Source organism: Choristoneura fumiferana, chromosome 12, assembly GCF_025370935.1.
Source record: "Choristoneura fumiferana chromosome 12, NRCan_CFum_1, whole genome shotgun sequence".
Taxonomy (NCBI): Eukaryota; Metazoa; Arthropoda; class Insecta; order Lepidoptera; family Tortricidae; genus Choristoneura; species Choristoneura fumiferana.
The window spans coordinates 7,258,616-7,282,649 of record NC_133483.1 but is presented as its reverse complement, the minus strand read 5'-3'; the positions used below and the strand labels follow the sequence as shown (position 1 = coordinate 7,282,649).

At 37.1% G+C, this 24,034-nt stretch overlaps 1 protein-coding gene across 1 annotated transcript in view; it reads right to left on the bottom strand.

Moving 5' to 3' along the window:
• LOC141433200 (afadin-like) overlaps positions 1 to 24,034 on the bottom strand; it is a 123,334-nt gene that overhangs the window by 72,496 nt on the left and 26,804 nt on the right. The window contains 7 exon segments of the mRNA XM_074095127.1: positions 730 to 811; positions 7,879 to 8,036; positions 11,151 to 11,276; positions 14,768 to 14,924; positions 16,919 to 17,109; positions 20,349 to 20,457; positions 21,850 to 21,979. Coding sequence (XP_073951228.1) covers positions 730 to 811; positions 7,879 to 8,036; positions 11,151 to 11,276; positions 14,768 to 14,924; positions 16,919 to 17,109; positions 20,349 to 20,457; positions 21,850 to 21,957 — 931 coding nt within the window. The 5' untranslated portion in view covers positions 21,958 to 21,979.

The window sequence follows — 24,034 nt, the reverse complement described above, 5'->3', positions numbered from 1 at the left end:
AAATATTAAAATATTAAATATTTCAACTTAAAATTGAAGTGGATATCTTCTACCGATTGAGCTGAAATTTTGCATGCATGTATAAATCCGATGACAATGCAATATTATTACGACGTAGAGCTGATCTGATGATGAAGTTAGATGTTGGCCATAGGAACTCTGTAATAAAACGACACGACCGCATTGATTTTGGTCTCATTTGATTCATCTTGACGAAGACGAAGTAGGTAACTTTGGTAACCAGGGGCAATAAGTACCGCGAACAAAAAAGCTTTTATTAGATTTTTTTTACAAAAAAATATTACTGAACTATTTGTTTTAAAAACATTGTACGGAGGTGCTGAACCCTTCATGCGTGAGTCGTTCGCACTCGCACTTGAACGATTTTTTACTTTATAATTTTTAAATCTTTAATTTCGGAAACTTATCAACCCGCCCTCGTACATAGATCCCTTAAAGGGATTAGTTCTCCTTTGTACCACGTAGGTATCTTAACGTTTGGCAATGAGTTTTCTTTCTTTATTTTGTACAACAAAAGTTTTACATGCATATTCGTAGATAGTAACAAGTAGGTAAAGCTAATTGTAAGAACGTGTTAAAAATAGAAAGAAATTAGTTGAAGCGAGGGATCATTTAACGGAAATCCAATTTACACAAGTTAATTTGAAGAGCTAAACATATTTATTTACACAAAAAATAAGTAAATTAGATGAAGATAACATTACTCACTGCGATGTGGGTGTGTCATGACGATGGCGAGCGGGCACTCGTCGTCCTCGAGTATGCTCTCGGAGTTGTCCGCTGTATCCACCTAAAATGATATCGTCAATGTAATAGTTGCCGCTCACTGACTGGCTAGAGGCGGTGAATTGTGGCTTGTGGCTGGGCTGCCAGTAGTGACTTACAGCTACTGTAGATGCGGCAGGTTAGCGGTGGTGGCGATGTGGCCATTGTGTTGTAGGTGCAGATGCGGACTCATATGTATGTGGATATTAATCGCCACCACCAATGGCCTTGAGTGTAGCCCATTGAAAAAGTCATATTGTAGCTGATGTCAACAGCCAAATACATATTTTCCTTTGAAACGATTCTGCATTGAAATACTAAAAACAAATGTACTTCCGTGCTAGGTAGTCGAAATATAATCAAAATTTTACACTGCCAAGTATTTACCTCGTTCGTAAACATCACTAATTGCAGTATATCAAACGTGAAACTGAAGCGATAGCTAACGTACAGGGTACTTCATGTAGCCGAATAGTTCTCAGTAACGAGGAGGTCTCTCATTTATGCATGGAGTTCGATAACACCAAGCCAGTCCACACATCTAGTACAAGATACGTAGAGTACAAGTATCCAATCCTAGTTGCGGTTGTTGGAGAACGAAATCGCACCCTACAAGACGGGGAACAAAGCGGATCTATTCGGCCGTAAACTTATACCGGAGTAAGTGATAGATGAGACGTTACCGGCAGAAGCACGTATAGTGCCAGAATTCGAAATATCCATTCAAGAGGGTGCTCCAACGCATACTGAATAGCTTTAGACGTACAAAAAGTCAAAAGGATGAATACGATTCGTTTTCATATCGTTTTATCATCGAATTTTGTTTTTTTCCTAACGAAAATACTAAATAAATTTGGTCTCATTTACTAAAAAAAAAAAACATAAAAAGTAACAGCAATTAGCAAAGCTATTTAACGTGAAATTTGCTAATTCGTATCTCACCACTACCATGAATCGTATCGAAAAATTATTGTAACTTTAACATAAAAATGAGTATTGTCCGGCCGCGCGTAGATTCCGCCTTGCCCTTTGCTATTTTTGCCCGGGCGATAAAGCTTTTTCTGGGTGCACTTTCAGCCTTCAGATAACATCAGTCGAAATTAGGTCAATAGCGAAGTATTGAACGTATTTTTCTCAAAAATGTCCGTAAAAGTTGACATTATTCTTTACATATCAGAAGGTGAAGTGCATAATTAATACTATACTCGCAAGCTCGTCCGTTTAATACTCATACTCAGCCAGCAATTGCCTACTTCCAGGCCACGACAATAATCTACTAATAGACGAAAAGTGGCAGAGGAAAATAATATATAGTACCAGCCGTTACCCGCGACTCTGTCCGCCCAAAATTCGTTTATCGCTATATATCCCGCGTGAGCAATGCAATTTTCCAGGATAAAAACTATCCTATGTCCTTCTCCGGGATTTAACTAGCTATATACCGAATTTAATTGAAATCGTTTCAGTAGTTTAGACGTGATGAAGTAACAAACAAACAAACAAACAAACAGACTTACAAACTTACGCATTTTATTATATTTAATAATATGTGGCGTTATCTGGGAAACGGTACTTTGATGTCGGTTCTAGTTTCCGAGATAGGTAATCGCGTTTAAAGTAAAATGTCGAAAAAAAACATTTTTTCTTTTTTTACTCTATATAAGCAGGGTCTAAATTTTAATTTGACAGAGACACAAGTTTTTAAATCTATTTTTTGAGTTAAAACATCTTTTCAAGTTTAGTAAGAAAGGTACCTTATTGTCGGTGCCGCTCTTGAATGCTTTCTGTACGCTCGGTATCGGTTTGGAAGACGTGTCGGACGTCGGTACTTTGTCGGCGCGTCATCATCATCATAATCATCCCAGCCTATATACGTTCCACTGCTGGGCACAGGCCTCCTCTCAGAATGAGAGAGCTTGGGCAGTAGTTCCCACGCGGGCCCAGTGCGGTGCTTTTCGGCGCGTAAAAAACGTCAATCAGAATCATCATAAAATGCGTTTAATTAGAGTAAGGTAAATCATCAATAACTGGTCACCATTAGGCGGTAGCCAGTTAGGGCCTTATCAAACTAGCGATTTGCGGGCGAGTTGAAAGCGAGGCGAGCGCGCAGCGAGTTCGCTTCGAGCGCGTAACGATTTCACCGCGAGCACGCAACGATATCGCCACGAGCGCGCAACGTTGTCGCTGCGAGCGCGCCGAAGACTTCCTATTATTATTGTACGAAAGTCTACAATATGGCGTTTTTGGCGCTAAAGCAGCGAACGCGCTACGCGCTCGCCGCAGCGACATCGTTGCGCACTCGCGGCGAAATCTTTATACGCTCGCAGCGAATTCACTGCGCGCTTGCCTCGCTTTCAACTCTCCCGGAAATCGCTAGTGTGATAGGGTCCTTATTGACGATTTACGCCAATTTGTATCTTTTCTTATAATAATAATAACGATTAATAGTTACAACTATACAAAACAAAAGCATGTTTTAGATCTTATTCTTAACTATGTCACTTAACATTTTACGTCCGACAATAAGGTCCCTTTTCAAATACGTTAATCATTTAGTGTTTGTTGAGACAAAATTATAGGTTTTTGGTAAGAGTTTTAATACTACAGTGTTCTTAAATTAAAACTATTGAAATTAATCGTAAGTTATTAGTCGTTTTCAAATGATATAACTTCAAATCACTAAATATTTTACCACCGACGATAAGATCGCTTTTCAAATATATATAGTGATTGTACCACCTTTTTACTAAACTTTACCTTGAAATTTGAGACTGAAAAAACTAGTTTTTTAAGATTTGTTGAGTTAATTTGATCTCATTTGGATATGTTTTAGCGTACTAAATATAAACGTTTGTTGATTTTGACTGTTTAATTACATTTGTAAACCACAAAGTTATTTTTGTTAAAGTTTTTTTTATATATAATAAACAACGTTAATTCAAAACGAATTCTTATTTAGTGTAAATATAATATTTTTTCCTTCGATAAAATCCAATGGAAGTATACTAGGTATAAATAGAAAATTAAGTAAGAAATCCATCAACCTTTTTTTTACTTTATGCAACTACTATAGTTTAATTTTGCCTAACCTATGTAAACTATACCGACAAAATGATATAATAAAAAAATCTAAAATAATTTTTTTTAGAGTACCTCCCGTAAACGTAAAGTGGGGGTGATTTTTTTTCACATCCAACCTTGTAATGTGGGGTATCGTTAGATAGGACTTTTAAACCCATTGGGGGGTTGCTAAAACGATTTCCGTCCGAGGTCCGACCCGACATCATCGCAGATGAAGATTGGCGCTCTGGGGTCTTTAGTTAGGCTTATCTTATACTAACATTACGGAATTACTGACTAAATGACGGACAACGCACAGTAGGCGCATAAAACTAGAAGGACCTGGACATAATTCAATAACCCGTTGTTTTTATTATTTTATCGAATATTAAAATTAAGTAGAAAGAAATTCACGGTCGAAACCGTATTTTATAAAAATCATGAGATATCGTATACTACCTAACTTTTTCCTAAAAGCAAAATAGGAATATATTGTTAGTATAATTTTTAATTGCATTAAAATGCAATCACTTAAAACCATAGTTAAACTGAAACCAAATTCGCATGCACATTTTTTTTTCAGTTCTCATCTCATCTCAATATGCATCTGAACAACATGGAAAAATAGACGTTTGGTGCATATAATTATGATCGAATGTTGATAAAAAAATAGCTATGCAATTTCAGACAAGCAATTTGACAATCACCGAAAACAGTGCAGACTTGTCATATCATACATCTGTCTCACGTTTTTCTCTTCAATTATTTGACAGATGCGTCTTGGTCAACTTATTTACATTTGAGTAGAATCGTCGAAACTTTTGACACATAGCGAAAGCTATTATAAATCGAGCCAAAAGAGCCGTTTATCAAGGCACGTTATGACCTAAGTAATATTCGTTTGCTTCACAAAGCAGAGGCCACGGGTTCAAATCTTGGTCGATAGTTCGATACATACACTTTTTTATTTACTTTTCGGGTATATTTTATGGCTTCTTATTTATTTTAAGTTTGTTTCGCATTACTTTTTACGCTTTTTTTTTTCAATTTTCTTCAACATTAATCACATATAATTTAATTTATTTTTATTATCTAGCACTTGTTTTTCTCTTTTCTATTTGACACTGCTTCAATGATCGATATAGTAAACCCATCAAAATATTAAAAACCTATCTAGTACCTACCTACCTATTATTTTCTATCCGACTTCAAAAAAGGAGAAGGTTATGCATTCCACAGTATGTATTTTTTTTTTGTTTGTTCACCTATTTTTCGATCAATCGTCTGTGTTAGCGTGCGTGGTATTTTGACTATGAGTGAAAATCACGAAAGTTTAAGATATAATTATGTGTTTTAATATTGTAAATACCTACTTGTGTATCAAATTTGAAGTCTAGTTACTGTGATAGCGTCACTCGAAAATATTCGGAATCGAATATATTAATCCCGTTTTTTCTCTATCCCGTGGGCATTTACAAAAATCCTTCCTTTGTCAAAATTTCAAATCTCTAGGTTAGGTAGGTTAGGGTAGGTAGCGTTTTGGGCTGTGCGTTGATATATCAGCAGTCAGTTAGTCAGTTAATTATTTTAATTTTATATATATAGACAGTGCCGGATTAGCCCATAAGCAAATTAAGCGATTGCTTAGGGCAGGGTTTCTCAAAGTGGGGTACGCGAACCCCTAGGGGTTCGCTATTCGACGGTAGGGGGTTCGCGACAAGGTTTACGTGATGGTGGCTGCAAGACTGGCAAGATGATTAAGATTGGTTTTTGGAGTCTTATTGTATTTTTTAACTCCACATTTGTTACTTATTTGTTTGTTATTTGTTGTTGTTTGTTTCAGTTTGTATTTTCGTTGGCAAGATGATTCTTACCTATATTTGTTACCTTTTATCGCAATAAATAATATACATTATATTATCATGATGATTGAAATAAAAATAAACTTAGTATCTCCAACAGCCACTTTTATTACTTTCTTTGGGGGGGGGGGGGTAGGGGTTCGCTGTCGTCTAGAAACTTTAACAGGGGTACGTGGAGTCATAAGTTTGAGAAACCCTGGCTTAGGGCATCATGTCTTGGGGGCACCATAAACAGCACCTAAAAATGTATAGTTAGCACATAAAAGGTAAGGCTGTTTGAAAATCCACGCGGTCGTGCCTCCCCATAATCTCTATCGTCTTTCATAAATATTCTAAGTTACGTAATGATCTATTTCGTCGTAATGAATACTTTTTTAAAATATCGATAAGGTGGGGAGCATAGGCGTGCATTGCTTAAGGCATCAAATAGTCTTAATCCGGCTGTATATAGATTATCTCGAAAACGGTAAACATTTGGACTAAAGAAAATTAGCTTAAAATTATCTTTTAATTTTTTTTAAATTTAATTCACAAAAACTTTTTATTACGAAAGTCCTCTCCGAAAGTCCGAATGCATTCTTTGTTCTACAACCTAAATTCGTCCGTCTTAAGAAACGTCAAACTCATCTAAGCAATCTTGCAACGTCGCCTTCAATGTAGCAAGTGAAATTAATCCCTCTGCCGTTTTTGATAAGGCTTACATTCATATTCGAGCATGCGTATGTGAAATTGTGGAGTTAGCTGTCAAGTGTCAAGCGTTGTGGAGTTTTGCCGCTAGCGAAATTCGACTGTAATGGAGTAAAGACTAGGTTCAAATTTCGTCACGTATTCTTTCTATTTGTTTGTGTGGTGGGATCAGTGTTTCTACGCACACGAAAATATTTTTATTAATTGTGGAATATGGCCGCTAGCGAAATTCAACTGTAACTTAGTAAAGACTAGGTTCAAATTTCGTCACGTATTCTTTTTATTAATTTGTGTGGGTGATGATTTTATTTGTTACACAAACAAATAAATAGATCGGACATTCTTTGAAGGGGATTTTGTTTGGCAATGTGTATCTTCAGTTTAATACATCAGTGCTTTCAATTAAGTTTAGGACTTATATTTTGTTTTAGCCGATTTTACTTTACTGGTCCCTAGATGTCGCTGTACCGTGTAGAAACTAGCTAACGTTTTGCTGTTATACAATTTATAAGAAATGTACTTGATTAAGTATACGTTCTGTTTAAAATGCCCACTTGCTGAGCGGCCCATCTGGCAGCTCGCCCTCTCTCCGGTAAGGTGGAAGCGTATAATTAAATAAAAAACAAATTATTTTGAAATTAATTAATGTTTTTTTCTTTTAAAAATATACAATTAACTCGTAAATATGACGAAAAACATTGTATATCGCACGGGCGGTACTGGAATTACGAACATTGACTCATTAAAAAAAAACTTACTGAACCTTCTTTTTTAATGATAGTCCCGATTGATTAATTGGTTTAATTTTGATTTGTTTAGCTGGAATGCAAGCATTATATCGTAATAGAGGTACTTTTACAAAGTTATTTATTATTTATTAAAGTTATGATGTACTTATAAAATCAAAATGTGTCTAAAAAATTCATTTTTATTTTTTCGCATTGACGCGGAGCCCTAAAATGTTTAATTATTTTTATTTTAATTAGAACTTACAGTACTTTATATCATAGAAAAAGAAAATTACAGTTATAGAATTCCTTTTCTTGGCCTACAGCCTAAACCAGTGGACCTAAAGATTTGACATTTGATAAATAAATATATTCTTTGAGAATGATGCAAGTGCACTTAATAAGGGATTTTTCGAAATTCCCACGGGATAGAGAGGTAGACAATTTTTTATTCTTCCACAGGACCGAAGCCACGGGATAAAGTTAATAGGCTACAACGAAAGGACGCACGCAGGTAATCGCATTCACCATTACTTTCTAGAAATAAGAATGAGAAAAAATAAAGAAAGAAAGGGTAGAAAAATAAGGCAAATAAGATTGCCAGCGCTCGTGCGTTACACCTACACCTGAGTCACACGACCTGTAGTCATCTAGTTACAATCTGACAGCTATGGGTTTTTAATGGATGTTCGTGTCCAAACAATGGCCAATCTTTCCATCATGATAAATCATGTAAAGAGAAGATGCGTGCTTACCTGGACGATGCAAAAGTGGTGCGGGTCGTGGCGCGACAGGCCGTACTTGTCGAGCATCTCGCGCACGACGCCGGCCGCCGTGTCGCCCACAGAGAGGAGCAACGTCTTATACGGCACGTCCGGCGACAGCGACGAACCGTATATCTTCAGGGTGCCACCTGTGTATATGCAAAAACATTTAGTTAAACCCATCGACCAATATTTAATAAGTTAGTGGGTGTTTGCATTTGTTTCCTTTCATAATGCCAAGTAAAACGTTGTATGTCCTTCCTTCTTTCTGTAAAAAAAAAAGGTTGTCTGGAAGAGATCTCTCTTAAGCCATAAGGCCGCCTGTGTACCTGTTTTCTGTATCGCTTACTATTTCTGGTGTACACGGTGTGTATATTGTATTGTGTGAAATTGCAATTCCCAACACGTATCGGTTTATAAAACTCGCTTCGCTCGGGTTTGAAGATCGCCTAGTTGGGAATAACATACGTTCTGTACTTGTTACCATAAAAAAACTACTGACCGATAAAAGTTGTAGTTTTGCTGTGGCCAAGGGTATATCAAATCAAGAAAAATATCACATTTGTTTCTAAAATAAATAACAAAACGCGAATATATTACAATATATTTAAGGGAACATGACAGAGGCGGAACATACTTTATTACATAAACGTACCATTACCTACTTTCACCGATCCTACACATAGCTCTATATCATACAATATCATAGTCATACCTATTTTGTCACAGGCATGATTAAATATTCAAAGAACTGCTACAATACAATGACGAAATAAAAACACATTTTTAAGGGATCTCTTATTATGATCTAACCTAATAAATTCACATGACAAAAGAATGGTCATAAGGATTTAAGATATACACTGTAGTCTTTCTAGTTTTGAAAATTAACAATAATTAGAAATTCTAAAAGCTTCACTGGTGACCTATTTAAATACAACTCCAAGTTCTTGTATTTTACAAGCTGATTATTTAACTTGCAATGTTCGTAAGTATGTAACCTTCGTAAGTATGATCACTTGAAGTGATCGAATAGATTATACGTGCAGATTCGTATTTTTCAACAATGCAAGTGCAAGACAATACAGCAAAAAGCTTTAAACTTATTAATTTTCAAATAAGTCGTCAAGGCACAAATTCCTTATTAATATTGTACATGGAACACCCGGGCGTGTTCTCTGTTCTACTAAGTACCAACGAAACGATACAATTCATACTTCCGGTCGGCATCAGAACAATTTTAAAACATAATCGTTATGAAACGATGCCAAGTGAAAGGGACAAAAGGGCGGAAGGTAAGGGATTTAATGAGTGTTATATTTCTGTGCTGCTATTTAGCAGCTAAAAACACTGATGGAGATGGATATTAGTGGCTTTTTCTTAGTTACGTCTTTACTGACAAATAAAAGCTTGTAAAAACGAAAGGGTGTAATTAAATACCTAAATACGTTTGATATAATGAAACGTTGTTATGGTATCTAATCTATATAAAATCTAATCTAATTCTAAATTGGAAATTCCCACGGGAACGGGAAAAAACGGGATTTATATATTCGATTCCGAGTGACCCTATCTCAGTAACTATAATAACTAGACTCTTCAAATTTGATACACAAGTAGGTAATTTATTAAATAAAACATTAATTTCAGGGTTTTTGGAAATTCCCTCGGGATTAGGAAAAAACGGGATTCACATATTCAGCTCAACGGAATCCTATGAACAATAATTACTAGACTTTTCAAATTGGACACAGAAGTATTTGATTATAAGAGTAATAAACAGTTTCAAGGATTTTCGGAAATTCCCACGGGATAAAGAAAAAACGGGTTTGCATGCAACAGGCTTTCAGGCATGTGGCAGCAAGATTCAACTATTTTTGGCACAGCAACAAAGTAGAGATTTGCATAACTTTTATAACTGCTAAAATTTCGTGACTCGTGACTTCTGGGACGGTTGGTAAATTTGAGGAACATAGATATTTAACTAGAACTTTGCTACCATGACACAGAACGTTATCATTTGTCGTGTATTTCCTACGAACAAATAATAAGTCAGGAATTGTAACTGCGTTATAAAAATGGAAACTGTATCCTAAGTGTGTCCTGCGTTAAAGTGCGCATGCGCGTCATTTAATTTTGACTGACAGCTCACATCAAATTTCGCATTTTTGATTGTGAACAGCTCTAAATTATCATGCCAACGTGTATTATAAGAAGTGGTGCAGGAACAATGCAAAATTAAAATGTCCAGGGATCACTTTCCACTAGTAAGTAGTCGTAAAATTAGATTTATAATCAAAAATGTTCAAATACATTATCACTTGGAGATGGTCAGTATTATGCAAAATCAAGTCTGTGGTCTATGGCTCACATAATGGAAATGACAGTTTCCTCACCCCTCTTCATACTTTCTTCTTTCCTGTATCGCCCAAACAATAGGTACAAACAGTCTTTATATTTTTCACGATTTTTAGTGTGAATAATATATAAGATAAAAATGATAAAATAGTTAATGTCAACTGCTCATCACATCACCTTTTACGAAAGATTGTTTTTTCCGATGCAGAGACGTTCATTATTCACCTTCACCACCCGTTCCATTTCACCATATGCATTACGAGGAGCATAAATTGCTTAGCAAATGTGTTAAAATAATTAAACCCGTGAAATACTTGTTATTGAGTAGTACCTAACTCCGGTGGTCAACTGTGGTCTTCACTTGTCTTTATCATTAGTTCCACTTCATCAAATGATGATGTTCAAGAGCAAATGCACGAGTTACTACTAAATATATCCAAATTACTACAGGTGTCCATACAATATTTGAAGAGTTCCCTCGATTTTCTTAGAATCCAATCATCAGATCTTGATTTTGTGCCTATGGGACTTAATTAGAGGTACAAACAGACAAACGAATTTTTTTTTTTTCATATCGGTTCATAAATGACAGAGTTCGGAGATAACAAACAAAAAAAAAATACAACCGAATTTTTAAGTCGGTTAAAAAGGAGAGTGAATGAAATGAATGAGTAAATGTCAAAAATCCTGCTGTACACACACACACACACGCACGCACGCACGCACGCACGCACGCACGCACGCACGCACGCACACACACACACACACACACACGCGCGTACGCACGCGCATACACACTTTCGCATTTATAATATAAGTAGCAATAGGAAAGTAGGATTAGTAGGATAGGAAGGAAGTAGGATTAATTATTACATTTCATTACACGGCTAGTCGTATACACGCACCTGTGTCGGGGCCGCCGTCTTTCGAGCGGAATTGCTGCAGCTTGCGCTCGAGCTTCTGCTGGCGGCGGCGGCGCATCACCGCCTCCGGGTTGCTAATACTGCGCGTGAAAGATGTCTCCGGCAGTTCTAGAACAAATACATTTAAATTAGCTACAAACTTTTACCTCACTGCGACACATATTTTGTTTTCATGCAGGATACAAGGCTTTAATTAAATTGCTTAAACCTCAGACAAGACACCCCAATAATATTGTTTCATTTTAAGTTAAGTTAGTTGATTGCATTTATTTTCGAATACCTTTATTATTATTTTTTTAAGAAGCTCCTTAACTCCAATAATCTTTAATACCTACCTAAATTAATATTAGAAGTAAAAATGTAATTTTTTTATTTTAAAATATATGAGTGTTTCGCTAATTTTCAAATCTACACCCATAATTTTTATAATTTGTAAAATCAAAGCAACAGAGCCAGTAATATATTATCTAAAATGTATGCAACCTTGCTAAAACTGTTGCATTCGTAACTTTTAGACTGGGCACAAAAAAGGGACACACGTCGATTTTAACTTTCTGGTTTTCCGTTGTTGTTTCTTTAAAAAAATATGGCTCTGTCCATCGGAGGACAATTTTGCCAGTGTCTAGTAGTTTTTGCCGTTGTACGGTAAAAAATTCTAGAAAACGAAATATGAGAGGTAATGGTGGATGAACGATGACCTGGTTTTCCGTTATTTATTGTACTTTCATTGTAGGATGGTGCGGGTGACACAAGGGTGACACTTCATGCACGTTTCGTTTTACTCAAAAAAAGTTGCTGCGGTCTACATATAATGTAAGTTTATTTCAGTTGTAGCCTGAATATGACTGGCGTAAAATATTTGAGCATAAAGAACTATGTTATACAAATTAAATTTAAGCTATCAGATTTTTATAACCAATTAATAAAATTCAAAGCACAATTAAGTTAAGAAACGTAATACGAGGGCTGCCTTTTAAGTTGTGTCGTTTGGAAAAACTGAAGACAATTTAAGAGTTAAATGGTATTTATTGTTTTTCAAAGTAATCACCGTGATATGTAATACACTTTTTGATTCGATCGAACATTTATTCCAGTCCGAAGTCGGGGTCTCCAAAATGGCCGTTTTGTATGCCTCAACCGCTTCTTCAGGCGTCCGGTACAATTGAGCACGAAGTTTTTGCTTGATTTATGGAAAGGTGAAGAAATCATTAAGGCTTAAGTCTGGGCTGTATCGCGGCGGGTGTTCCAGATTTTCGACGCTTTGCTCTTTTAAAAACGCAATTGTCTGCCGGGCGGTGTGCGAGCTCGAATTATCGTGGTGCATACGACGTCTTGGGTTATTTCATTTATTCAGTTATTCATTAATTGCATATCACATTTAGCAGTTGTTACAATTCGGTATTAGTCACATGTGACGCCCTGCAAGGGCACAGCAACATGAGAGGTTACTACTACATAATTATATCGCTCAATTATCGTCTTAAAAATATTCTACATACATTTAAGAGTATTAACATCTTATTAATTTATTTCAGTATTCATTTATATTTTTTCGGAACTCGCCGATAACTTCAGGTAAACAAACAGTGGTATACCAGTCAGCATTTGTTTTACGGTCTTCGAGCACGATAGTGGCAACGTGGCCATTTTTCGCTACAAACGTGGCGTGGCGACCATGTTTTTCGAAGTGCTCCGTGAGCGTATTACTTTGGTCGCTTTTGGCTCATCTTGGAACACCCAAACAGTCTACTGCTGTTTAGAATGCGGATCGTAGGCATATATCCAAGATTCGACACCACTGATAATGTCATAAACATGTTTAGAGTCTCCTCGGTTGAATTGCGGCAGAGTTTTGCGACATCATCTAACGCGAGCCATTTTTGGTCTTCACTAATTAAATGTGGTATACAGCGTGAGATCAATTTTTCCCCTGAAATGCTTAATGAAGCTTCTATCTCACGGTATGTTGCATGGCGATCTTCGACGATCAGTTGGCGTACAGCATCAATGTTCTCCTGGGTTACGGCTGTTCACTAAGACTACAGTAACCATGTAGAAATTCTAAATACCAGCGTTCCACAGTCCGGATGCATGGTGCTTTATTACAAAAATCGTAGTCAGCTCTTCAAAGCACTGAAGACGCGTTAAACCCCTTTTGAAGTTGTAAAAAATTACTGACTTATCAACTTTGAACCGACGCTGTACTAAAACGGTTCGGCCGATATAGAGTCATTCATTCGATACTAGTTTTTTTTAATAATCACGGGAGGTTTGCAAACGACAGAACTTAAAAGGCAGCCCTCGTATGCATCTAACGACTTGTTTAGTGATGGGACATAATTGATCTTGAGTATATCAGTAATTATTAATTGGTAAGTAACGAACATTCTTGTAAACTCCGTTTAGCTTTACTTAAGTGCCAAATAATTGATTACAGCCTAGAATTTCACTAATATTCTAGTGTTTTCGCCTAAATAAAACAAATCGAGACTGTAAATCGAAACGATTATTTTTAACTTGTTAATTTGGTTTGATTTATAAAGCCAATAAACACCATTTTGATGTAAATTAGTGAAATAATTAGGCAAGAATATCGCCTACTGACTACTTAAGTTGGTTGGAGACGTCGATGTGATCGAAAGTGACAGGGGGCAGCTTCCGCAGCTCCTTTGACATAAAAGAGGGCACGTCGTCCAGGTCAGACGCTTTTTACATCGTTATGATGTCCTGGAGACTCTTCACTCCTCCATCCCTTCTGCTCATCGGCATCTGGTCGGCCTTACCAAGCGTCTGGAAGAGCAGCGCCTTGCGCCTTGCCACTGGAAATCTCACCCTCTTTGAAATTGGACTTGCAGATCTGCACGATGCTAACCTAATCCATGGTGTCGATGGCATTTTGGATAAATGCCAACAGTTCATTCGCAATGAGTAGTTGCGAACTCATAGCGACATTACCGGAAGAAACGTCAATTTCCTAGCGTTGTACGTACTGCACTGCAAAGCTAATTTAATGCTTATTGTTATATTCATCATCATCAGCCGGAAGACGTCCACTGCTGACCAAAGGCCTCCCCCTTAGAACGCCACAATGAACGACAACTCGCCACTTGCATCCACCGGTTTCCCGCTACTCTCACGATGTCGTCAGTCCACCTGGTGGGAGGCCTGCCAACGCTTCGTCTTCCGGTTAGTGGATTGTTATATTATGACTTTGTATTTGGTAAATAGTATTAATAAGGCAATTAACACCACCACTTTCATCTGTTGTTCGTCCAATTGTCAATGTCTTAAAATTTAAAATTATTAGTTTTATCCATCTTTTTATCGACTCAAGTTTCTACACTTTGACTCTCTAGTCTTGTGATAGTGACAACTGTCACCTGCACCATCCTACAATGCAAGTACTATAATTAACACCTTGTATTTACGATATGCATGGAACATGGAAGTATTTTTTTTAAACTTAATATTAGCAATGCATGCAGGTTTACAGGCAGTGTTTTTCTTACAACACCACGGTTTGTAATGAAGCAGGTCAACCTTGAAACTATTCTCAAGTTCTATTTATATGCCTGAACAAAAGTTCAGTCCTTAATCACCTGTGTAAAGTTTTTCAGCAACAGGTCTGTTTTCGTTGTTCGTATCCGATTTGAGTCGGGATAGTTTTTCTTTTTTCTTCAGTTCTTTCTTTTCGCGTTTCGACAGTTTCCGCTTGAAATTCTGGTCACCTTTCTCATTGACCGTCGACAGGGAAACCTGCAAAATAAAGAAAATTCAGTCAGCAAAAATAGCACAGCTCGTGGGCGTTAAACGCTTTCAGGGGGCAGTGGCAGTAAAACGCTCATAAAGTTAGTAAGCCTTACTTAAGAATTAAAAATAAAGTGCCCCTTAAAAAAAACTAAAGCGGTGGGCAGAATAAGGATAAAAGAATGTATGCAGTATTCGAAGAGAATATAATAAAGCGAATAATTTATTAGCGAATAAATAATTATTGAATAGTAAAACATTTTAATCACAACATGACCATAAACTAGAAATCATTATAACAGATTACACGGCTTCATAACGTCGCAATACTATTGCAGATTGCTACTAATTCGATTTAACCGACAGAAAAATAAAAAAATTCTAGGGAAACTATTATAAAAGTGTACATAATTCCTCATAAGTTAAAGTTAAGTTATTTTGTACAGTATAAAATTTGTATTTTTCTGCCAGTACTTCACACGGACATTCATGATTGCGTTCGTCGTTTTCGTTTCTTAGGTACGGTTTTGCTGAGAGGAGACAGAATAGAAATCATACTATGTTCTGTTTTTTAATCAGAGATACTAAAATGACGTTTCATGTGTTATCTGTTTTTTGCGTCTCATAAATAGTGATGTGACGCAACTGGTTATCACCGAAAGATTTTGTAGGTTACCTATGTTAAATATGTAAAATATTAAGATATTAACGGATGCGTGAGGTACTAACATGTAGGGCACTTAGGATATTCTAGAAAAGATAAAATGGGTCTAATAAAAATGCGATCGTTTTGGAGATATTTCTACTTTTTATAGATGTCGATATTTAAGTTTCAATTTAATTCTAAGTACGATCCCCCTCAATGCTTACCATAAAAACACACATACAATAACACGAGAAAAGGCACTGAACACATCCGATTACAATACGAGTAAAGTAACGAATGTCGAATACGAAAAAAAAACATGAATGACGTTGTGTGATATCTGGCCCTATACTACGAAATGTAAAACTCCAACTTCGTATGTTGCCATCCCGCTGACGCTTATCTCATTTAATACGGGAGTGAAAGGGACGGTGCGATACAAACTTCGTTTTTCCAGTTTTGTAGTAGCCCCTCTGTGTTATGATTTTTTACGTTGGCACTAAGTGATCAACACTGTATTCTTACCTGTGCTTAGATTTTATCACTTTATCATAAAAGTGCATTTATATTTCCAAAATAGAAAGTAGAATATTGAATGCTTTCATGTTATTTATGTTATCATAAAATATACGTTTTACCGATTATTTACAATTATATCGGAATGCGAAATCATAGAGCAAGCAGCACTGTTCGTTTTATGCTGGCCACATTATTTACATTTGACAATTCAGACTGTCATTTTAGAATCTAGGTTTCACAAATAGACCATAGTGTTACCTATTATTAAACATCATGTTTCTTTTGATTTCCGTGAACTTCGATAGACGGCACAGTTCACTATCTTTCTTCTTTTCTAAATTTCTTTGCCTTGCCTAATTGCGTTTAACTAAATAAGTATATTTGAATAAAAAAAAACTTCAGTTACGGACTAAGGTACTTTTCACTCAGATATTTCTATGGGGTCGGGATTTACATGTGTAAATTCCCAAACCTTCCTCCCACTAATCACTAATTTTAGTTGTCTAACTCTATTCCTACTATTCTGACTAATTCTAACTATTCCTTTTAATTGGTATTGCACGCAAAATGTTTCCAACGGAACACCAGCGTCGGGTGCAACGCCGATATTATGCTGGCCGATTCCGATTCTCCATTTCGTTAAGTCACGAATAAGGTTTTTCTTTCTTTCTTCTTAGATACATAAAAGCTTACTAGCTAAATCACCGGAGGCATAGACGTGCATTGGGTCAATTCCAGGGTAGGCAGCGCCTTGAGTGGCTGCGCGAGCTAGGGCTGCCTACCCTGGAATTGACGTAATGCACGCCACTCGAAGTAAGGTATCAGCGGGTGTACTCACGTCCGAGTTGGTGGAGCACTTGAGCAGGAACCGTCCCTCGCGGTCGTCCGCGTGCCAGTTGAGCTGCACCAGCAGCGGCTTCTCGTGCGGCTCCAGCCGGCGCTCGTCGTCCGGCCCGTGCGTCTCCCACAGCGAGTACGAGCCCAGCGAGAGCATGCGCATGTCCGGACGGAATTTCTCGATCAGCGTCTCTGCACACACCCATCACAACAATAAATACAACGTGTATCATCATCAGCCGGAAGACGTCCACTACTGAACAATGGCCTCCCCCTTAGAGCGCCACAATGAACGACAACTCGACACTTGCATCCACCGGCCTGCCAACGCTTCATCTTCCGGTTTCTGGTCGCCACTTGAGGATAAACAAGGAGTTAATTCAGTAACCCATGACACCTCAAAATTATGTTTTTAATTTCGAGTCAGTTAATTGCATATATTTTCGAATACCTTCATTATTTCAATAACCTAACCAACTAAAAGTTGGAAAACCCCCGACTTTGTCACTTCAAAGTCCAATATCTCAAAAACAGCTGAACCGATTTTGATAAAACATGTTTCAGAACTATCGCTAGAAAACCTGATTTCAAATAAAAAAATCGCATTCAAATCGGTCCACCCGTTTATGAGCTACGGTGCCACAGACAGACAGACAGACACACAGACACACATAGCTGTCAAACTTATATATTACACCCCTCTTTTTGCGTCGGGGGTTAAAAAATATCCGCGTGTTTTGTTTGCTAAGTCAGTAGTTTCTAGTTCATTTCTAACTCTAAACTCATCATTTGTATTTGTCAGTTGCACTGCACGCACATCTAGGTTTTCAGAAGAAAATGAAACTGAAAGCAAAATGGCCAGTATTATTAGAGGAAAACCTATAAGAATTCCATAAATAGGGAATATCATTGCAATTTTCTGCCGTCAGAGTGCAGCACTAGCACAAAACCGTAATTATATTATTTCAATGAAATCTTTGGAAATATAGCACTAAGGTTACTATCGATGTAAATATGATATTTAACAAACATGATTATGTTATTTTGTTACTAATAAATATATCATGATTTCTATAGGTACTAATAGTCTTTGGTCATGATCTGTCATGGCGACAAAATATAAAGAGAACTGACGTCGTCATGGAGGTTTGCGCCTAATATGCCCTATTGAAAATAAAGTGGTAAACTCAATATAATAGTAAAGGTGCAACCAAACCGCTGCTTAAAAAACGGTGACGGCACGGAATCGCAATGACGCACCGTATGCGCACCGTTTTTATCGCATGCTCTCCACACCGCTGCTTAAGGGGCTCCTAGACGGGCCATATTTTCACTGCAATATGTGGCCGGCAACTATTGGTGTCCCTGTCTAACATGTGAGTAAGAGAGGGACACCAATAGTTGCCGGCCACAAATTGCAGTGAAAATATGGCCCGTCTAGGAGCCCCTTTAAAATACGGAATCGCAGTGACGTGTCGTGTCGTAAACTTCAGGTCTTTACCGAATAAAAGTCGTGACGTTTACGGCACGTCACTGCGATTCCGTACCGTCACCGTTTTTTAAGCAGCGGTTTGGTCCCACCTTAATTCGTTTATTTACGGACAATAGTTCACTAATACACCACTAGATAGCGCTAGTAGTAGATAACTCGCGTCTTACTGAGGATTTTTTTTTTAGTTTTATACTTTTTTTTTCATCTCGTCATGCAAGACATGAGACAAAGCACGAGGCAAAGTACAAAGCGAGAGTGTAAATTTAGTATTGGAAGAGTGAGTGACGACGAATGGAATAAACGTTGTATCAGTATTTTTGCTCACGTCATCCAACATTAACGTTTGTAGGCTACACAGGCACTGGGCTAAATATAACGGCCAAATTTGGCGTGTATAGGTACTACCTTTTTTTCTTATCGATTATAACCAATTTAATACGCTAACAGGGTCATAAATCTTACTACTAGAGCTATCTAGTGGTGTTTTAGTGAACTATTTTCCGTAAGTGAACGTATTATATTGAGTTAACCACTTTATTTTCATTTCATAGAATTCTTACAGGTTTTCCTGTAATCTACTAGCAACTATTTTTTTTTTCCATCATTTTAGGCTCAGTAGTTTCGGAGATCAGTGGGGAAATGGTCAATTTTCGTCTTCTTTCATGAATAAAATCAAAATTATTTATTTTACAATAATAACAAAACTATATTTGAGATCCTCATAACGAGCCCTTTCATTTGTTATATGATACAGTAAGGTTTGCAAAACTTTTTTTTTCTTTCTATTTTGTCCCCGGAAAATGACATTTTTTAGGGTTCCGGAGCCAAAATGGCAAAAACAGAACCCTTATAGTTTCGCCATGTCTGTCTGTCTGTCTGTCCGTCCGCGGCTTTGGCCAGGGACTATCAATGCTAGAAAGCTGTAATTTTACGCGAATATATATGTAAAGTATTCCGACAAAATGGTACAATAAAAAAATGTAAAAAAAAATTTTCAGAGTACTTATTACACCTCCGATAGACGTAAAGTGGGGGTGATTTTTTTTCTCATCCAATCTTGTAGTGTGGGGTATCGTTGGATAGGTCTTTTAAAACCATTAAACGTTGCTAAACGATTTTTAGATTCAGTGATTTTTTTACAAAATATTCAACTTCAAAGTGCAAATTTTCATTAAAATCGAGCTTCCCCCCCCCTCTAAAATATAAACCGGTGGGTGGAAAAATTAGAAAAAAATCAGGATGGTAGTAAGTATATCAAACTAAGAAGGAAAACTATAACGGTTAAGTTTTCTTGAGAATTATTAGTAGTTTAAGAGTAAATAGCAGTCTAAGGTATACCTAAACTTGGAATATTCCGTACAAAATACGAAATCCTTAGAAACATATTATTTAATTTTTTCGTAATGGCTACGGTCGGAACCCTATTTCGGGCGTGTCTGACACGCTCTTCGCCAGTTTTTTTTTATATTTATTTACTTTGCAGATCTGTATTTGGGTTATTACACCACACCCTCCTACCAAATTTCACCTGATTTGGTCCAGTAGTTTCGAAGCAAATTGACTGTGAAGAATGGACGGACCGACAGACAGACGCACGAGTGATCCTATAATATTATAAGGGTTCCGTTTTTTTGTACGGAATCCTAAAAAGTACGTTAAGCATTCTACATATCCTTTATTTCGAGTACTGCCTTTTCGCAACGTAACGTTTGGCAACCTGTTTAATTTCGCAACTTTTCATTTCGCAAACTCTAAAACAATAAATATTTCAGGATTTATTTCAGGGCCATCGTGTAGAACCCTTTAGGTTAGGTTAGGTTAGCTTTATAAAAATCCTGAAATATTCACAGTTTCAGAAATATTGGGAAATGAAAAGTTACGAAATGAAACAGGTTGGCAAACGTTATTCGCCAAAACATTAGTAAACCCCTTTATTTACCTATGACATCACTGACGGTGGCGTCGGAAGCGACGCGAATGCATTTCGTCGCTATCTTTTGCCCGGAGTCTTGAAAATAGAACCGCATGACTCCATGGAACTCCAAGTTCTGTAATAAATGTTAAACTTTCATTTCATAATGGTGCAAAATGGTTGCATACAAGTCGAAACCAGGAACAAAGACTTGGGGGGAACAACTTTTTATCATTGTATAATCTACGCTTCAGAGATAAGATTTGTTTATATTGACAAAGTAAATTCTAGGTAAAGGTTTCGTAAAAGGAACTTGCTGTACATAATCCATAGTCTATAATAAGTAACAAAGAATTCATGCATTTAAAAATATTTACGTATCTTTTGTGATTTTGTAATACGTATTTTATTTTAGTTATGGGGTGATAGTATACGTAACGAAGACTCAGTGTATGGATTTTTAAAGTAGTTTCACTAAAAATGTACTACACAAAGACGCCACAAAGAAGCTATAAAACGGTCTGCGTCTGCGCGTCTTACCAGTTGCAGGTGTAAACAATACTTTTATAGCTCGGGTCAGCTTAAACAGCAATTTTATGATTCGTGCATATAAGATAATGTCACTGCTACTGTAAACTATATTAATCTCAACTCAACTTTTAAAGAAACACTGGTCTTTTTGCTACCAAAATGACCTCAATACAAAAAAGGCTGTTTTGTGAATTCTCTTTTACAGTTCATTTTAGACCTCTTTTTGACATTCTGATCTGGGCGCGCGTACCTTATCTAAACTAAAGCGTCATACATGATACTGGCACTAAACAGGTGCACTGAGATGTACTGGATACCGACGCATTATCGCTGTAAGTGTCAGAGATACACTGATATCGTCAATATTTCAATTAATCACACATCGTTATTTCAGTGACTTGTACGACTATAAAATGGTAGGACAACAGCGCTTCGGAAGTTTGCTACTTTGATTGTCTAGTCGCAAGAGGATCTTCATAATCTTATATAAAAAAGAAAAGTCCTGCCTGGCTAATTGACCCATCAATGTCCAAGGCTCACTTCAGGATCTAAAATCTTGATATTTTGCACAGAGGTTCCATTAATTAATGTTGTTTTACTTGAACAATTATAAGAATAAGAATGGTTTATTGGCTGATAAAATAGATACACATACAGAAACACTGAAATATACACATCCATGCCTATTCCTACCAGCCAAAATGGCCGCCACTCAGCTATGTGTCGCGAAAAGATCTGAAGATGATTTCGCGACGATTATGAATATTAACCATTGCGATTAACGTAAAAAAACATATTCTCGTTTCCCGAGTGCTCAATTCACTACTTCACACTCACTACTTGATGCTTCGACTCGGTAACATAACATATAATATCATTGCTTCGACTCATGATCATAGAAGGTTACAATGTAGAATATGTGCCCAACAACTAGGCTCAAGAGCCTAGCTGTTTTCATTTGTACTCAAATAAGTATTTACGTAGTTTTTAATGTTACCTCGTTGGGTTCACTGAGCTCGAACAGGTCGAGGCGGTTGGCGTTCCACTGTTGGATCATATTGCGGAGCGCCTCGCGCTCCAGCATGCGCTTATCCGCCGCATCCATAGTGTCACCGCATCAAGTCGCCCTGCAACATAATACCGAATCATAAACAACCACTTTACGTGCAAGTGCCTCCAGCTCAAAGTGGCCAGTTTGACAAAATCGCAATACCTATCATCTATTGCAATAGATTTTCGGGGTTTACTAGGAATCCAACCAACATTAACATTAATCCAACATTACTTCGTCCATAAGCATACCGAGACAAATACTTATTGCTCGATTATCGATAATACTTAAAGGGGTAACGTTGCGTAAATCAGGATTGGGCTAGTGAAATTGCTTTTGCAATCGTTCATTATTGAAGAGTCCTGGTACTTCACCACCCGTTCCATTTCACCTCATACATTACGACGAGCATAAGTTGCTTAGCAAGTGTGGTAAAGTAATTGACATTCATCCCGTGAAGTACTTGTTATTGAGTAGTAATTCTGCCAGTCAAATATGGTCTTCATCATCAGTTCCTTCCTCTTCACCAAATGATGATTTTCAAGAGCAAATGCACGAGTTACTACTTAATATGTTCAAATTACCATAGGTGTCCGTGTACAATATTTGAAGAGTTCTCTCGATTTCCTTAGGATCCGATCATCAGATCCTGATTTGGTGCTTATAGGAACTAATTGAAGGCATTCATAGACGAACGAAAAAATTTTTTTCAAATCCGTTCATAAATGACGGAGTTCTGAGGTAACAAACATGAAAAAAATACAACCGAATTGATAACCTCCTCGTTTTTTGAAGTCGGTAAAAAAAAGTATGTGGAAGCGTCTGTGATACCATCATCTACGATTCTTTTAACATTGAATTGTCTTCGTAGTAAGTGTGTATGTATCGCCGGGGGAAATAGAAGATAACAATGTTTTGAGAATATAATATTACAGTTGACAATACTCGCTTCGGCGCACCTACCCGGAGCTTAACGAGTCGATTATTATCAGATCTATAAATTGGTGATTACGATAATATTTTCATAGGGAATACAATATCATGTAATTTAGTAGTTGCTACTTTTGTGTAGCGTTGTGACTTTACCTCTATGAAAACAAAAGTGTTTTTTATGTCGCTTGCGCTTGCGTCCCTAGCTGATTGTTGGCTATGGCAGTTGTCCTTTGGGATTTGAACCTCCTCAATATTTTAAGCATTTTGTAATTGGACAGTTATAAGAAATTATACCCAATCATTAATTCAGAAGCTCGTAATGGTGTTGTTTCCGATAATCTGTAATGTTCTTTCCGTTCTATTTTGATTTCATTGATATAACGAACAATCGACGACCGGATGGCTAAGTGGTTAGAGAACCTGACTACGAAGCTTGAGGTCCTGGGTTCGAATCCCGGCCGGGGCAGATATTTGTGTGAATAACACGAATGTTTGTTCTCGGGTCTTGGATGTTTAATATGTATTTAAGTATGTATTTATCTATATAAGTATGTTTATCCGTTGCCTAGTATCCATAGTACAAGCTTTGCTTAGTTTGGGACTAGGTCAATTGGTGTCAAGTGTCCCATTTATTATTATTAAAAAAAAAAATCGTTTACAAGGCGTTACCCGTTGCATTACTCAATGTAGACACTAACGAACGACAAACAAGCGAAAAAACGGTGAAACTATAGAATCAAGCAGGCGGTGTCTATGGCAACCATTCGATGGTGGGTAATCAAACATCGAGGTCATGCGGCTAGCCAAAGTTTAAGGCACTTTCTATTTTCGTTGAGCATTCCGTCGCTGGATTTGGCACTCGACAAAAATGCTTTTCGACGCTTAGGTATTCATTTGTGACTTTGTTTTCCTTAATCAACAATTGAATCAAACTGGCATGCATGATAGCAAAATACTAGTCGTAGTATTAGTTGCAGGTTATAAACATACTAAATATCGTGGCCGCTGTGTAAATAAAATAATTAATAATATGTTAAAAATATAATCTAGTGTACAAAGTGGGCGGAACCTGGCATTAAACATTAACCTACAGACGCACCTACACACGCACACTTTTGTAGGTATTTATAACGTAAACATATGGCCCGCCGGTAATGAAACATACCGCGACCGATATGCCCGTAAAATCATTTACTCA